General features: G+C 39.0%; 1 protein-coding gene across 2 annotated transcripts in view; it reads left to right on the forward strand.

Moving 5' to 3' along the window:
- The window catches only part of SLC7A11 (solute carrier family 7 member 11), a 62,833-nt gene extending 53,139 nt beyond the window's left edge, over positions 1-9,694 (forward strand). Inside the window, exons 10-12 of one of the 2 annotated variants that reach the window (XM_065836724.2) lie at positions 412-561; positions 2,311-2,488; positions 7,489-9,694. In XM_065836724.2, coding sequence (XP_065692796.1) covers positions 412-561; positions 2,311-2,488; positions 7,489-7,556 — 396 coding nt within the window. In that variant the 3' untranslated portion in view covers positions 7,557-9,694. Of the gene's footprint in view, positions 1-411; positions 562-2,310; positions 2,489-7,488 lie in introns of those variants that run through there. The other variant, XM_071808055.1, reaches the window with a different exon arrangement.
- Positions 9,695-15,974: the final 6,280 nt, after the last annotated feature.

A 15,974-nucleotide genomic window follows, 5' to 3' on the forward strand; every position in this document is an offset into this window, starting at 1 on the left:
TCCAAAATTTAGCTGCTCTTGTCATTTGCATCAGTGATGAGTGAGTAAAACTGACTTGGGCTAACATATTTGTCAGGTCCCATGAGAATGGTGCCTAGGATGCTCAGGCATTTTGGTAATGCCATGAGCTGCGTGCCTGTGTGTTTATCTGAATCACAGGGGACAGATATGTACAGATCAGATATGGCCATCCAGGACAGACATATATTAATCTAACGTGACCTCAGAGGACAGCTAGGTGTGGATTACACACCTGATTGCATGACAAAGTCAGGTCTGAAGTCTGTGGCCCTCAGGTGTCCCTGCAAAAGGCTGTGCCACCTGTCCCCATGGAAAGATTCGGCATCAATGCTGTAAAATAATAGAGATCAATTCACTAAATCCCTCTTATGCTCTGAATTTCTGTTGCAGCATCCTCTCACAATGATAATGTTATTCAACGGGGATCTCTACAGCCTCCTAAATTTCCTCAGTTTTGCCAGGTGGCTTTTTATTGGATTGGCAGTTGCTGGGTTGATTTATCTCAGATATAAACGTCCTGATATGCCTCGTCCGTTCAAGGTAACCTCTGTTTTCTACTGTTTTACATGAATCCTCCTCCATTGTACCTATTGTGTATTCAGACAGTAAAGGAACATTTTCTGCTGTACAAAGCTAAGCTCTTTTTAGAGAAAAATTGAGTTAATGGAAAATAGTATTTTACGCTGAAGGGTCTCCTTGTGTTTTCCTGCAAGCTTCCCAGAGCCACCCCAGGTGTGGCATCTTCTGAAAGATAACTCTTGTCTGTTCCCTGATGCCTGTGGGACAGCGCCTGAAACTGCTGTGCCAGAGTAAACGCGTTTGCTCAGTTTTGCGTGTATGTCACGTTGAGGCAGTGTGGGGCAAACTGTGTGAAAACACCTCTACTCCTATGTAGTTGCATGGGCTTCAAACTGTAAATATCAGAGGCTTTCCCTCTCTGCCATGCCCTTTTCCAAGAGTTGCTACACCACAGGTGTACCAAACTAATTTTCAGCCAGTCCTCTATTTAATGTCTACTTTGATAAAGACCATATTAATTTTACCACCAGAATTCATATCTGGCATAAGCATTAATATTAAATGTTTATTTCATTGCCTATCAAATACAGAATATGCCAATTTGTTGTGCAAATAAGTTACCAGTGCTATTATTGGGATATTTGGGACTTGCAATTGATTTGCAGAGGCAGTTATTTTGAACCCAGAAAGAAAATGCTAATAGTCTGGCCCATTGGACAGTAGCTGTTTTGGCCTTGGTTCTGCCACTCTTTTTGCTTATTTTAAGTAACATCTTACAAAGTAAGTTGTCCTATAATGTGTCCAGAAATATAACGTCTACCATGGAAAAAAACCAAGTAATTTATCCCTATCTATATATTGCCAAGAAGCCTATTTTGTGAAAAACTAAGAATGTGTGCTGTTACATTCCTGTAGGTATGTCTGTAAATAAAAAGGTCAATAGCACAATCAATTTTATTTTATGGGAAAAAAAAAAAAAAGCTTCAACAGTGCACAGAAGAGGAACAGTATTACTTCAAGGCACAAAAGGAAGAGAATAATCCCCAAGGAATTCTCCAATTCTCTGTTACACCAAATGTCTCAAAAGCCCTGCCAGTAGGTGTTTCTCTCAGAGAGGTGCTAACACAGTGATTGCAGTGGTGTTCTTGAAAATGGAGAAAATTTATTTGATATCGTTATTTTTTTGTACTTTCAACAATGACGCTGATAAGCCTATCAGTCATACCGTCAAAAAGTGCTCTTTCAGTAGCTATCAGTTGCATAATGCTATCAAATATCTTTATCACTGGTCAAATTGGTGTTTAATTTGCTCTCTTCCTGCCAGATTTTGATTTTTACCTTAGGAAGAAAATCAATATGTTCTTAATAGTTTTAAAAGGTGACTTGAGCTCCTGGTTGTGTTTTAAAATGTTTTCTAATAGGTAATTATCAAAGAGGAAATCTATACTGCAGTTAGTGCTGCTTACTTATCTACTAGAGGATTAGAGAAAGGACTTTTGTAATGTAATGTATTTAAAAGATGTAAAACACTGTAGTGTTTTAGTGTGTAATTAAAAGTCTCCTGTGGTACTTACTGTATAGAACTCTGTGTAGCTTGGTTTCTGTGGTCACTGTCATCTTGTGTGCATGTTGTAGCTACCCTTATTTCTCCAGAACTATTCTGTACTGCTGTCTTTTATCCAATTTACATTTCATGGAACATTAAATGCCATTGTCATTCAGTAACAAGGTCAGTGTAAAGTAACGGATCTCTGTGTGGTTATGTTTCAGGTGCCTCTATTTATTCCAGCATTGTTTTCCTTCACCTGTCTCTTTATGGTTGCACTGTCACTTTACTCTGATCCAGTGAATACAGGGATTGGATTTGTAATAACCCTGACTGGAGTTCCTGCCTACTACCTCTTTATTGTATGGGACAAGAAGCCAAAGTGGTTCAGAAAGCTCCTAGGTAAGTCCCAATGGGATTCCTCTCCTTTGTGCTGACTCCAGGAATTTCTCAGGGCTCCCTGTGTTGTGAGATGCTCCCAATTGATCCTCTCAGCTGCTCTGATTTGGGGATGACAATGCAAGTTTCTTTTTGGCACATGTGATTGCATTGTGCTGCCAGTTACAATCAATGTCTGCTAACTAACAAGATACATTTACAGCTAAAATGATTGACTTTGAATGCCTGTCCCCACTGGCTCATTCTCCCCTCCCTCCCCTACAAACACCTAATTCCTTTTGAATCACCCATCTCCCTCCCCTGGCTGTTGATGTATGTTGTTAGAGAAAGCATTTCACTCCTAGGAGAACTGGTTTGGAAACTTGAACATCGTAGTTTTGATGACAGAATGGGCTTGATGCACCCTGCTGAGATGATATGTCTGTGGGCCACTGAGGAGTATCTAGAATGGGACAGGCTCAGGCAGGCTTGGTGTGGGGATATTGTTCTTAGTGGTGGCTCCCGACAAAATGAGAGCAAAATACACTGTGTCTGACACACCTTGGTGGAAATTATTCCTGTGCTTCATGAAAAACGACTCAGAGGGACATGGGTGTAGTATTTCACATCTGAAACACACTGAGAATAATTTTTATACCATTTCTAAAAGTTTTTGAAAGCATTTGTGGAAGTTCTGATATGTTGGAGAAGTGGTATTTGGAGCATTTCAATTAGAAAGAAGCAGTATCATTTGTTACAGCTCCCTGTTCTACTCTTTTTTTTTTTTTTATTACTCATTATGATATGAACTTTGTAAAATTGAGGTAATTTTTAAAATCTGAAACAAGATTATAGGCAAAATATTTGAGGAATGGTGGATAATTTATTAAAAAAAAGAAAAACGCAAAAGAAAAACTCAAATAATTAAAGTTTTAAGCTAAAAATAGTATATTTGTGTAGGTGCTGAATTAAAAACACGCATTGTCTTCTGTGCTTCAGTCTTAAGAGATGATTTAAAATCAGCTGCTCACAAAAGAATGAGCTTTTCTATATATATGTTACACAATACCTTTGATATGTACTTTCTATATATATGTAAATATCGGTTATATAGTTATACCCTATTTGTTGTAGGGTCTGTGAATTTGCCTCTCAATTCCTGCTGGAAAGTCCGTAGACAATAGTGCAGAAAGTATTTAAGGAAAAGATGTTAGTTTAAGACTAGCACACTCTGGTCTTCTTAATTTTGTTTCGATAAAGTTATAAATTACTTGCAATGTCCTGGGAATGTCTAGAAAGCTCCAGTGTAGATGAAAACAGTTGCATGCAAAAAGACATTCTATTAAATAGTCGGGTTTTGTCTGTTTATAATTTCTCAGCCTTGACATTTAGGGAGTAGGATATTTTCCCTTATCAAACCCAGGAGGTTTTTGGCATTTTTCCGTGAAGTCTCAGAGGTTTTGCAATACAGTTACTTGAATCTCTGGCCACAGGATGCCAGTGTTGAACTACGTTACTTGGATGAGAGAAAAAATATTCTCTTTAAGGTAGACTGGGTAGATGTCAAGCTTTTTCTGCCAGCTGTGACAACGAAGGTGAATCTTCTAGCTTTTAAGATAATATAAAATTCTCCTCCTAGAAAGAAGGCCTGGTGGTTGTGTAATACAAATAGATGGATACAGTGTACTGGTTTGTAGGGAAAAGCAGTGGATGCCAATCAGTGGGTGAAACAGCTGCCTGCTTTGCAATTATTATTCCCAAAATAACAAGAGTAATGACAGAAAACTGATGTTGACAATTTTGAGGTGGAGCAAAGTGGAGATTTACTTGTTAAATGAGTGGTTTTTTTTTTTTTTAACCTCAGAAGAAGCAATAAGCCTTCTGCGTGGAGTCATTAAACTGGCATTATTTTGTGAGTGTTAAGGGAGCTCCTCTGTATAGCCTGAGAGCATTTTTGAAAGGCATTGAATGAGGATAAATTCACTTAAGGTACCTCTGTGAGATAGAGAAAAGTCAAGTCATTGGGCAGCTGTAAGCTTGATATTTTAACCTTGAAACAATACTTGTAATTTACCAGAGGTATTTTTTTGCCAGATCAACTGAGTAACTTTCTTTGAGAAGATAACTGATTTTTTTAGACAAAGGAGAATGCGGTAGATCTAATCTATTTAGATTTCAGCAAAGCACTTTGTGTAGTACCACACAGGGAGTCAAAGCCTATTAGGCTGAACACAGCATCATACAAACAAGTCTATTCCCAGGCTGCTTCATCTGTGCAGCTCAGCGCAGGAACAGAACAATGTGGGACCCTCTTTACCCATTTGCAAAGTCACCTTACTGGGGAACTTGACTTGCTCAGCTACCCAGGCATGTTTCGGAGATGAGAGATGACTGCTGCTTGTAAACCCTACGTGGAACATGTGCTACTTAAGTGAAGGACAGTGCTGGTCCAAAAACACATGGGTACAGACCAGGCCCACATAAGATTAGGCTGGATACTCAGACTAGGTTTTGTAAGGATCAGAGGAGAGGGATGTTGACCAGCTAGTATGAGCAGCGGGGTAAAAGACCCAGCCTGAAGGTGAGTAACAGTTATGAAAGGGGTTTCAGGCTCCGTACAGTAGCAGAGCCCTTGAATGGTTTGCCCAAGAAAGCCTCTCTAAACCTTTTTCTGTACCTTTTGACTATCCTTAATGGCATTTACATTGCCCATTCTCCTCACCAAATGACTGTATGGAACAAAAGGTAGCTTCATAGATTCAGAGGTTAATAAGGGTCTGGGTGGTATTTTGTAGATAGAACCACATTTTGTTCTCTCCTCTTCCAAAGAAATTTTGCTGTAGCACCAGATGTGTTGGGACAAATAATTTTCAGCTAGTTCAGGCTTCATTTGACCACTGCTTTCTTGCTTTTTGTAGAACTAATGTGAAAATGAAAAAAGTCAAGCCTAGCAAATCCTATGAAGCAGATCAGTGTGTAAAAGGATGCTGCACCAGCACAAGAATGCTTCTATTTGGTCTTCCACAGCTGAAAACCCAACCTTAGACTCATATTTAAAACATCTGTTTCTTTACAGTGGATTGAATTGTGAGGAGCTTAAAAGTTGAATCCTGCTTTCTTCATAATCTGAGCCCATGCTGGAAAAGAGATCTGTTTATAAATACAAAATGTCTCTTTCAGGGTTATTTACAAACACCAGAGGATGATATTCGCTCTCTCGGGACATAGTGTTATATGCTCAGCCTGATTCTCTTTGTCCAGTTTGTGATTTTGGGATCCACAGGAAATCATTTCAGCATTTTGCTGCCACAGATTTAACACCCAGTGTTACACATATGTAGTAAATTACTGTTTTCTCTTCTCACCCAAGCTTTATGTGGTGCCTATATAGACACCATATCTGGATTTTTTACAAAGGTTGTCTCCTGGGACTTATTTACAGAGAAATCTTCTCTTGAAAGGGAAAATTAGGGTTTTGGGAGTGGAGGGGAAGTTGTCTTCATTGTCATGGTGTCTTGTCTTGTTACAAATGTGAAGCTGGTCCTGTAACTCCAGTTACTTACTGCTCAAAGAAGACAATATAGACATACTGACTGAAGCCAGATTGGAACATTTGCAGGGGGAAGATACCTCTTTTCCAGCCTTATCCTGTGTATATTGCCATTAAAAAAAAAAAAAAACAAAAACAAGCAAACACCCCAGCCCCCCAGCTTGTTTGATGGCTTCTGCTTGGCTTCATCTCAGCACAGAGCAAAACTACCACAAGGAAATGCAGTAGTGGCAGACACCTTCTGCCGCAGTGAGTGCCAGGTCTTGCCGCAGGTGGCTTGATCCAGTTAGTAAAACTGGATTTTAAAATCACAGCCAGCTCTTGAGAGGCCCAGGCTTTCCCTCTCTGCCATGCCCTCTTCCAAGAGTTGCTACACCACAGGTCAGCCTGACAGAAAGTCTGTTCTTCCTCCTTTGCTCAGCCTCAAACCTGGAAGGGGTGGGGTGGCAGCGGCGAGCCCCCGCTGGCTTCCTGCTGCTGACTTTCCTCCTGCCCTTCACCCCAGCTGTGCTCAGCCCAGCTCTGAAGTCCCCGCTGTGAGCAGGGGAGGGAAATGTGGCCCCTCATGCCTCTCAACCTCTCTGACCCCATCAGTTTGCAGTCTAAGGGCAACCTGGCTTTGCACTGAACTGGTGACCTCCAGAGAAAAGAGCAAAAGATGGCAGGGTCTGCCTTAGACAGGATAGCAGGAAAGTAGTTTTGGTTCATATGTTTTGTGGGTTGCACATTTTACCCTCCCAGCTTTACACTGGTGTAGATGCTGACATGTAGTGCTAGACAAGGAAAATCAGAACTTTCTGTTGCAACTCCTGCTTCTTTAAAATAGGTTACAAAAAAAAATAAAAAAAAGGTGGCAAGAAAAAGAAGTGGTAAGAGAATGCTCTTTTCTCATTCTATATGTAAATCGACTGTGCCGTTTATTAGTCTGTACCTTAAACAGAAAACCAGCAAAAACACCAGAAAGAAATAAATGTCTAGAGTGACAAGGAGACAGCATGATGTTACTTCAGATGTGTGACCTTCTTAGACCTATGAAGCTTTATAATCGTTGTTTCCTTTGATTTTTTTTTTTTCCTTCTTTTGCTTAGGCAGATCTTGGCACAGCTGAATTAACTTTTTTGAACTATCTCAGACTTTTATTTCAACATTGCAATTTTGTTAAAACTAAGCAGTTGTGTAGGTTACTCAAGTTTTAAGATAGCCTCTAAATACATGCAGATCTTTATTCAACAACTTTATAACTACATATCCTTCTGCTATTATTGTATATGCATATCTTTGGGTCAGAGACAAAGAAAACATAGTTAAAAAAAAAGTCAGACATTTAAATTATATATGCACCTGGTATAAATGACCGCTGTGAACTGTATGTGCAGGCAGGCTGTATTGCAGCTAAGATAATTTTCCTGCCTGCTTCTGCCTTCTCCTCCACTCACTCTCGAATTTCCCATGTGTATGTTTTTTATCTTTGCAGACAGAGTAACTGAAATACTGCAGATCCTCTTGGAAGTCGTCCCACCAGAGGAAGACCAGAAATCATGATCTTCATGTACAACATTTAGCGTGCTGTTTCTTTTCAACCTGAGGAAGAGAATAGAGAGATTTCTTCCATCACCTGATGCTCTGCAAACTGGAAAACAAGTCACAGCTGAGATGGATACTGAGCAAGTCAGTTACCAGAACTGTATTTCATGTTGTTGCAAAATCTTTTTTAATGTGGTTGGCTTATATGTAGAAAACAAGAACTTCTGCTCTGAGAGAACTCATCAATATTTCTTTTGTTATAGTGTCATATTCTAACAAAACATAGGTTCATCGAACTAGGATTTTGGTCACATTGTCACTGAAAATAGATTTAAGCAATGTGTAAGTAATAGTCAGGTGTACTATGAAGAATGTATCCTGCTTGCTGTCCCCGAAGAACCCAACTCTCACCAGAGGAAGGGTGAGATAAAGCTGCTGAGTTTCACTTACTGATGTTCTTCCCATCACCTCATTTGGAAGCCCAATTTGACTTCTTTTGGCTTGCTGGGAGCACCAACAGACTGTTGCAGAAACACAGCGGTTTCCACACCTTTGTGGTGGCAAGTTCAAGGTTACTTTATTCCAGAGGTGTTATATGATAGCTGACACAAGCATCTTCTGAGAATTAATATTTCTACCAGTGGGGTAAGAAGATTTTAGCCTGAGGGCAGTAATTTTATATGGTAATTTTATATTTTCTACCAGTCTGGAAATGATTACTATTTTTACTAATGTTTCTTTGTATATGTATATATAAGAAATACAGCAACTGAGTAATCACCTTCAAAAGATTCAAAACATTTGAATGTGACCTCCATTGCTGTATGAATATTTTCTATCTGGAAGCATACAGACCTGCAGTTATCTGTCAGGTAAACCTGACTTCAAGCTTTTATATCATTCTTGGGCAGAAATGACTAACAGTCACTGGTTATATAATCAGTGTGAGTACTGTATGGACATGGCGATAAATGCAGGACCATTTTATGAATAAGATATAAGGCAAGCTATAACAGATTTGTTGATTTGAGTAGGCTATGTGCCTAATCTGTGGGTTTTTCATTCAAGCACACTCCAATTAATTGGGCTTTGAAATACCAAGGAACAGGTGCTCTGCCAGTGTTGTCTTCCCAATTTTATCTCAATCGAAACAGAGAAAGGCTATCAAAACTGATAATATCAAACAACAAATGTTGTTTGAGCTGAGATTTGGCTCAGGTATGAGCTGAAGTTTTGCCCTTTTTTTAAAGATAGCTTTAGATAAAGAAATTTTTTAATGCTTATAAATTCAGTTTTATATTGTTAGCGAAAGACTACTCAACCTTAATATTAAGGTTTGTTATGACTCTTTTAAGAATATAATGCCTAAATATTGAATGCACTACTTTTTGAGCTGTTTTCTATCAGCAAGTCATGAAAAGTTTTATGAAACTGAGCAACATTACACTTCCTAAATTGGGAGAAAAGCACAACTAGTAGCCAGACCACTACAGTAAAGGGAGACTGTGTATTATATGTGTGCTGTATATTTACAGAATATCTACTGTTTTAAGGGTGTACAGTACAATGTCATCAAATTTATATGTTCTACTTCCTTGTATTTCTATGGTGGAATTTCATAGAAGTAGGGAAATGGGAGTATGATTATGTAGAAGAGCAGTAATTTAAGACACAGAGAACATTTTGCAAATGAATTTTCTTTATATGTTTTCTGTTTACAGTAACTTAAAGTGTTTATTTGGAACTTTTTTAGGCACACATTTTGAGAGAGATTTTTATGCTGACACTGCACGTGTTTAATTAGTTATTTACATTTGGGTCAGAAGTCTGCTTTTGAGGTCCTCTCCTGCCACCCCAGTACCACTGAGGTTTTGCCTGTGTCATCACGGAGCATCTTCAGAGTACAGACCCTGCATTTCCCTCTGATAAAAATAAACTGCATGATGCCCTCCAGGAGCACACCTGACTGACTGACTCATCCGCTGATGGATGCTGAGTGCCTGGGATCCCACCAGTGCTGGTGTTAAAGCAAAACCTCCTGAACATTGGTTGTGTGGGTGTCAGGTTTTCAACACCAACTGCTTAGTTCCATGTATTCACTCCTGTTGCGCCACATTACTTGAAAGTTTAAATGGAGGCAGTGTTAACTTGTTGAAATAAATGTGCTCTGTAAATATAAGTGAATGTTGCTGTATTTTCTCGTGTTTAGAAATGTTTCTGAAACCTGATCTAATGGCTGCATTTTATTAGGTTCATTTCATGAAAAAAAATGAACTGCAAAATAAAAAAATATTTTTTTTTTTTTCAAAATGCACAAGGATTCTAAGTTTCTAAGTTTAGAGTTAGTTACTCTAGCATATACAATCCCAATAGAAAATACTGTAATGGGGTTTCCACCGTGCTATAAAAGTCAGTATTAAGGACTTCTGTTACACCTGGAAGTGAGGTATATCCTCACAAATGGAGGAAAAACAGGTTACAAAATGGTTTTTAAAAGCACCAAGTTATTTTAAAGACATTTTAAAAAGTATTGTCTTCAGACTCATAAAAGAAACTCTTCTAGAATAAAATATAAGCTTCATCTATAGTTTTTCTTATTAGGACATGAAGTGATCAGGTTAGTGAAACTACTTCTGGGAAGAGTTTTCTTTTTTTTTTTTCTTGCTCATTGCACCTTTTTATTGACTAAACTTGGTCAAAATATTCTTTCTCTTTATGTTCAGCAGGTGCTGCTGTTTTGCTTCTTTGAACATGTCGCCTTCCCGGGGTATAGGCAGAAGTGTCACCAAAGGGAACAGAAATGAACACGTTAGCAAATACTTGGGAGGTTTAGTACAACAGTTCTTAGAGAATCGGTTCAGCATCTGAAGCCTCTGAAGATGCTGACCTATTTTGGCACCTCCTGAGCTGGGCTGCTGTGTGCCCTAAGGTGTAATTTTATCAGAGGGGGATGCATTTTGATTTCTGAAGCCTCCTTCCAGCTCTGCATGGTCACAGTGTGGGCAACCTTATCTCTGGTGCTACGTGCTGCAGATCTGTCCCTGCCATCGTATGGGAGCCAGGGGGTTCCTTCCCTACATCAGGAATACATCCCTGTCTGGACTTAGGGTTTTCACAATTCATTTTTGCTATTCCAGGTAATCTCCTTTATACACAGGATTCAAAACAAGTGAGAGAGAACCTTATTTTTTCGAATGAAGTGTCTGTGGTCTGATAAAATTTGAATTGTATATGTCACATGAAATACTCCCAGATTCACCCTATAGAGTTTTTCATAGATACTTTTACATCATCATGCTTGAACATTTTTTGGTACAAGAAAAAAAAAATACACTGAGATCCTTGACGTGGCTTGTAATGGCAAATTTTTTGGGCTGCTTTTTGTCCCAGTGGTGTGGAGTTGCAAAGCAGTGATGACAACACACCACTGATGGGCAACGCCTTCCCAGGGACACGGTGGCCTCCAGCTGTGACTGAGGAGCCAAGATGCTTTAGTGAGATGCCTGTCCCCAGCTACTTGCCTGTGACTTGTCAATCAGCTCCTAGACTACAGCAGTTTGCCGTGTAGTGTTTTAAGTTAACCTGAATTGATTTTGGGCTGCCTTAAAATACTGTGCTGCCATCAATCACAGTGTTTTAGGAGCTGGCTCTGGAGCCTCTCAGCAGTGAAGAGAGGCAGGTAGCTCAGAGCAGTGGCTTCAGCAGCTAAACGTCTAATATCTTTTAGGACCACGTGTGTGTGTGTACATATATATGTATTTGTATATATTGCCAGAGCATGTATTCAAGCTATATTTTTATGAGAAAACTTCTAAGGACTTTTAGAAAAGCCATTCAAAACAAAGCAACTGTTGTAACTTTTATGCCACATTTAAATTTTTTTGGTACCTTTTCACTTGACACAGAAATTGCTGATTATTTTCACTCTGACTTGTGCATTTCAAAAGTAGCCTTCTAATCCTAGTGTACGGTAGCAAAGGCATTTGATCTGATTTAATATAAATATGCATCTGATCGACATCATAGAATAAGGACCAAGCTGAATTAGAGAAACACAAGCCTGAGGAAACTAAGCTGTCCCAGGATGTGATACATCCCATGCTGAGACAGGTATTTAAGGTAGGTGAGATGAACTGATGCTTGAAATTGCTCATGGCTCATGGCTCATGGCTCTGTTTTTCTTGAAGACTAGTTTAGGCATGCTTTACATGTAAGATAGCCAAGCTGGAATGAGGTGAAACCTAAGTTATTGCAGCCAGTATAATAACATTACTAAAGCCTTTGTCTTATAAACTGATTGATACTGATGACAACAATTAACATATAAGAATGACCTTTTTTAGTTCAAATTGCAATACAGGTTTCTTTTGACTAGAATATCCTACATTTCCCAGATTGTCCAATTTGAATTAAAACCAAACCAAAAAACTTTTCTAGCAAGAAGTTAATCTGTCTTTGACTATACATATAGGGATGTAAATATGAGTTTTGAGGTCAAGCAGTAGGTATGTATCAGGATCCAGAGAGATTTCAGTCAATATAGCCCTCAGAAAAATGGGTGCTGATCTTTCTTCAGGAAGAAGTAGATGTTTCCTTTTTCCAAAATATGTATCAAATAGCATGTTAATGTTTAATCCTAAGGAAGTGCACTTGTGCCCATGCCAGCCTAAGGATCTGTGGACTCACTCTTGGCATGGCTCTCCCCCTAGCAGGATTGGTCCCCAGGAGGGGCTGGTGATGCCAAAGGCAGATGGAAGGGTTGAGATATCCTTGTGCCCAGACAGATCTTGTCTGCAGAAGATGGCATTTTTTGCCATTGTTTTTGTTTGTTTGTTTTCCCTCTGATACTTCCCTGCACTGTTTTATTCATTTCTTTGCAATGATGAGTCTGGGGTAATTCAGCAATGTCTCCTTGTCTTGAACAGCTGCTGGTGACTTGTTGAGACTTGGCAAACAAATGTTAAATTTCCTGCTTGTGTTCAGAAGCCTAGATATTTTTCTTGCACGCTAGTTCACTTTTAATTTGATTTCTGTTATTGTCTTTTGCCAGGGAACTGCTGGGGAGTATGTCTACAATTGAGACACAAAGCCTGTTTACATTTGCTTTCTGTTTTCCTTTTTATTCAAAGGAACTTTTGAAATATTTTTTTTCCTTGAAGTGCAAAGACCCAAATGGATAAAACACCTTTTCCCAACAAAGGTTTGACTTTATCAAGAGTTTGGAACCTCTTTACATTCACTGTAATAGGAACATCTATAGTGTTGTGATCTAAACCAAAGCTTTGATGTTTTCTAAATATCATATTGGTAACAATCCAACGTGGTTATGAAAGCATTGTGGCTACAATCAGTTTCAGGCTTCTGTAGATCATTCTCTTCTCACAATGGAAGCTACAAAACTTTCCCACTGCTAAGCTTTTCTGCAGGCCTTTTTCTGCTCCCAGGAATTCAGGTAGATCTCCTTTGAAAGGGAAATACCATCCTTCCCTTTGGGGTGCACCTCACCACCTCGAGCTGGTGCTTTGGAAGGAGACAAGTGACTGTAGCTGCTGACAGGTGCCTTGCTGAGCCCAGAGCTTGTTCTCTTCAAGGGGAGCTGGAGTCCTGGGTTTTAAAAAGTAGCTGGCTTTTCTGGCTTTTGCAATCACCATTTATACTTGCACTGACAATATTTTATAAAATTGTTACCTAGGAACTTTGGTGTGGTATTGTGGTGTGGATTTTTTTGGTGTTTGTGGTGGTTTGTTTGTTTGTCTGTGATGTGTTCTTGCCTTTTGTTTGTTTGTTTTTTGTTTGGGTTTGTTTTTTTTTTCACTCCCTCTTAGAAGAAGTTAAAATGTCATGGGACAGTTTTCTAATTTTATCTCATATTGTTTGCTCTGCCTCAAGAAAGCTATTTGATGCAGTTTTAACTGCCAATATCTCTTTGCCACTCAGTCATTACATTGTAATTGGATCCAAACTACATGTATAATTTGCTGCTAGCGATGCTGGCTTGTCTTAATTATGACATCCAGCTGATTTCTAAGGATACTAATCAATGAATATGCATAGCATAGACAGACGTGTAGATGAATAAGTCTTCATGAGAACCTGAGCTTTCACAGTACCGATGTATCAAGCTGTCTAAAAGTTTCAAGGAAGGTTCTCTGACTTAAAGTGGATGGGAGATTTCAAAAGCGCTTGTGACACAGCCCAGGACATGGTGTGTACAAAGTCTGAGGTACTTTAGGCTGTGTATGTGTGTGCATTCTGCTACACTTGGTAAAATTTCTGGAAAAAAATGAGGAAAGTCTTAAGAGGTATAAATATGAACTCCTAGGCACATGATTTTTCTCAGTATTTCACCAGGGCTTTCTCCTGCATTCACCCTGACTGAAGGTTACAAATAGCTTTTCACTGAAGGCATTTCCTTTCAGTGTCTCCTCTGCAAGCCAGTTTTTTGAGACATCTGTATTTAATTTTAGGCTAGGTGCTATTCTTTCCCATCCACTTTCGATTTTTTTAAGCCTCATATTTTTCCTCATCTCAAAACTGTCATGTCATAGTGAACCAGTTTCCCAGGCTGTAGCAGTACTTTTAAAAACTAAAATGATCATGAGTTATGGTCATATAAGGATCTAACACCTTTCCAAGCAGCTCCACCCTTCCAGGCTCTTACAGTTTTGTTTGCAGATTGCAAACAGGGGATCTCAAAGCTTCTCACATTGAATACTTGGCTCCTCTACAGTATCTCAGATGTGCTTCAGTGTTCTAATAGAATCCTTGCACTCAACTACCCCATCAGATGTCCTGACGTGGCCAAATTGCATTAGAAAATTTGGACACATGCCAAACCCTGCTGGAGGTTATTAAAACTCTGTGGAGATACTAATAGATTTATGTGAACTGAATAACTATGTGCACAGCAGTGAAATTTACGATTAGCCATCTATGCATACTTAATTATTGACATATTTTCAATTACCAACAGCTTCACTAAAAAATATCTGTTATCCAGACATTGTAGCAGGACACTTCAGATTTGTTTTTTGTTTGGTTGGTTTGGGTTCATTTTTGGGGGGAGGAGTGGGAGCGGGGGAGTGGGGTTAGATTTGGAGCATTACATTCAGTGCAGTTTTCTGAGGTGTTCTGATTACCAGAAAGCAAGGACAGGCAAAGAAGCTTTTAAGGGAGTTTGTGCTGTATTTTTATTTGACATACTGCACAGTGCAATTCAATATTCATAAATTACTTTTGTCTGCTGTTAGTATTTCACAGCTGTTTGCTAATTCATGTGCCAGATTTAAATGAATTTTGAATCTGAATCATTTAAAATGAATCATTAAATGCCAGGAGATTTGATGCTTGTTCCACATGCAACAGCTCACTATTGAACAAAACTCTAGCACTTTGTACTGATGCTAAAGTCTAGCTACCTTTGATTTTACAATAAATATGTGAGTCAGAGGCAGGATAAATCAGATTCTATACTGTCAGCTTGGCAGAGATGATTGATCACAGCTTTCTGGCAGCACTGCATTTGACTGCAAGTCTCATGCAGCCCTACTTTAGATCATACAAAGGCATCTGGATGATGGAAAGCACTCTAGCTTAGAAAGTAGCATACAAAGATGCACCAGCGTCATATATATCTAATGGAATGTGTACTCTAAAATTCTTCAGGTTGTAGCTCACACTAATAATTATCTCTTGTGTTGAATCCACCTTGACCCATTGTTATTCCTTTACTCATATTTTAAACAAAAATTGCTTTCAAAATCCTTTCCAAAATGGAAATGTAAAGCCTTTATCTAAAGCAGACACATGTGGGTAATAAAATATCTAGTCTCTGCACTCAGAGTTGTTGCTTTTAAAAATGAAATCATTATACATTAGTCAAAAGGTTAGGTGGTCTCGCAAACACTCGCCCTTATTCCTGCTTTAAAAAAAAAAATCCTGTCTAATCGGGTATCAGAAACAATCTAGTCCTACAGATTCGGGTTTGATTTGTTGCTGTTTGGCTCTCGACGATGGATGTCTGCACCAAAATTCTGCACTTGAAATACAGTCTGAAAAGGAACAATTCCCCTGAGCAGACGGCGAGGGGGAGCAACATGTGGCCATCTCCCCTTCCTGGGTGTATTCTGGAGCAATTTGTGTGACCATTGTAACAGGGTGGCTCATTTGGAGCCTGTGCTTATGAAGAAATGGTATTTCATTTATGTTATGAATGTGCTTGCATACAAAACCTGGACTGGTGCAGTACAATGGTTGGGTTTTTTTTCCTCTCAATTTTTTAAGATGTCACATTAAATGTACTTATGTTCAACATGTATGGCTTTCAATTGGCTTTCTCTTATATTACACATGTGGTTTTCTGTATATAGATACATATGTATGTATTGTTTAGGGCTCATGATGCAGAGCTTCATTCCTGTGTTGCAAGGTTAAGAA

Source organism: Patagioenas fasciata, chromosome 4 (assembly GCF_037038585.1).
Source record: "Patagioenas fasciata isolate bPatFas1 chromosome 4, bPatFas1.hap1, whole genome shotgun sequence".
Taxonomy (NCBI): Eukaryota; Metazoa; Chordata; class Aves; order Columbiformes; family Columbidae; genus Patagioenas; species Patagioenas fasciata.